Source organism: Sinocyclocheilus grahami, unplaced genomic scaffold (genome assembly GCF_001515645.1).
Source record: "Sinocyclocheilus grahami isolate Dianchi unplaced genomic scaffold, SAMN03320097.WGS_v1.1 scaffold30812.1, whole genome shotgun sequence".
Taxonomy (NCBI): domain Eukaryota; kingdom Metazoa; phylum Chordata; class Actinopteri; order Cypriniformes; family Cyprinidae; genus Sinocyclocheilus; species Sinocyclocheilus grahami.
Window position 1 is genome coordinate 1077 of NW_015521161.1, and position 1323 is coordinate 2399.

A 1323-nucleotide genomic window follows, 5' to 3' on the forward strand; every position below is an offset into this window, starting at 1 on the left:
CTTTGCTGATGATGAGATTTAGTTCAAACACACACTGAATGCATACATTAGCGTACAAAGTATATTTTGGGCTTTAGAACTAAGAAGAGTTTTTCATACTGTGCCTTCAAAACATCAGTGTAAATGCTCAAAAGCCGCTGCTTTTTTAATTCCAATATACTGTAGGTTGCAACTGTCCAACATCCTTCAATTACTGTTTATTTGCAGAGCCTCCGTTACATTTATCCTACTTCATCTGTATTTCCTCACTGTATTGGGAAGGCCAAGTTTCAAATGTAGAAATTTAAATGATTTATTCTGGCTTATGAATTAGTATTCAATAAAATTATTGTTGTGAATGTACAGGACAAACTATTTTTGCTGCTCAGTTTAAATACATGCTCTTACTTTGGAGAACGTTTTGTGTTCTGAAAGTTTTTGTTCATGTTTTGACCCCTTTAAAAGAACATGAATTTCCCTAAGCTGCAAATGTTCATCTGATTGAAGCAAATTGCTTTTTAAAGAGTCACAATTATGCATTAGTCACAATAATGTATTTTTTGCAGGTCTACCCCGAAGACTCCGTGGAACTACCTTGCTGTGGAAAGGCAAGACCAAGTCTGCAATCAACCTCCTGCAGGATGATGTGCTCGTTGCTGATCCAGGGACCAAGTAAGTTTCCGCCGCATTAATTTAGCTGATTTATGTAACCAGATTTGTTCCTTTCAGCTACTTTAAACAAACTCATTTTGTGTCATCTGAATTGCTGTTTCTTTGTGGAAAGGTTATGGACCATGACGATAATGATAATAACTTTTCTGTTGTCTCCTAATAATACTCCTTGGAGGCTTATAGAAGACATAACATACTGTTCTCTTCGATTTTCTCTGTTAGATGTCACTACAGCAATTTGGCATTCTCTTTGCTCGCCCATGTCCTCTCTGAGAGAGTTGTCGGTATCAATTACCAGCGATGGATTACAGATAACATTCTGGGCAGGTTGGGAATGGAGGACACAGGGTTTGACATCAACCCTGGTATTCAAAGTCAAATGGCTGTAGGTGTATATGCCAGTGGCCAAATGGCACCTCTTTATGACTTGGGTTGGTACCGCCCCTCGGGCCAGATGTATTCAACAGCTGCTGACATGGCTAAATTATCAATGATGTTACTGGGAGCCTATCACCGCAAGCTATTGGAGCCCGACACTTTAAAAATGATGCTAACGCCTTTGCTCCGCTGTGAAAAAGACTACTTCGCCAACCGCACTGGAACGCCGTGGGAAGTGAATGAACAGATGGGATATGAGGTGCTACGCAAGGATGGCGATCTAGACGGCTACTC

At 40.3% G+C, this 1323-nt stretch overlaps 1 protein-coding gene across 1 annotated transcript in view; it reads left to right on the forward strand.

The window, feature by feature from the left end:
* Nucleotides 1–1318, forward strand: part of LOC107580317 (putative beta-lactamase-like 1) — a gene marked incomplete at both ends in the record, with an annotated part of 2141 nt that extends 823 nt beyond the window's left edge. The window contains 2 exons of the mRNA XM_016266039.1: nucleotides 546–651; nucleotides 874–1318. Of these exons, the coding sequence (XP_016121525.1) occupies nucleotides 546–651; nucleotides 874–1318 (551 nt within the window). The remainder of the gene's footprint in view (nucleotides 1–545; nucleotides 652–873) is intronic.
* Nucleotides 1319–1323: the final 5 nt, after the last annotated feature.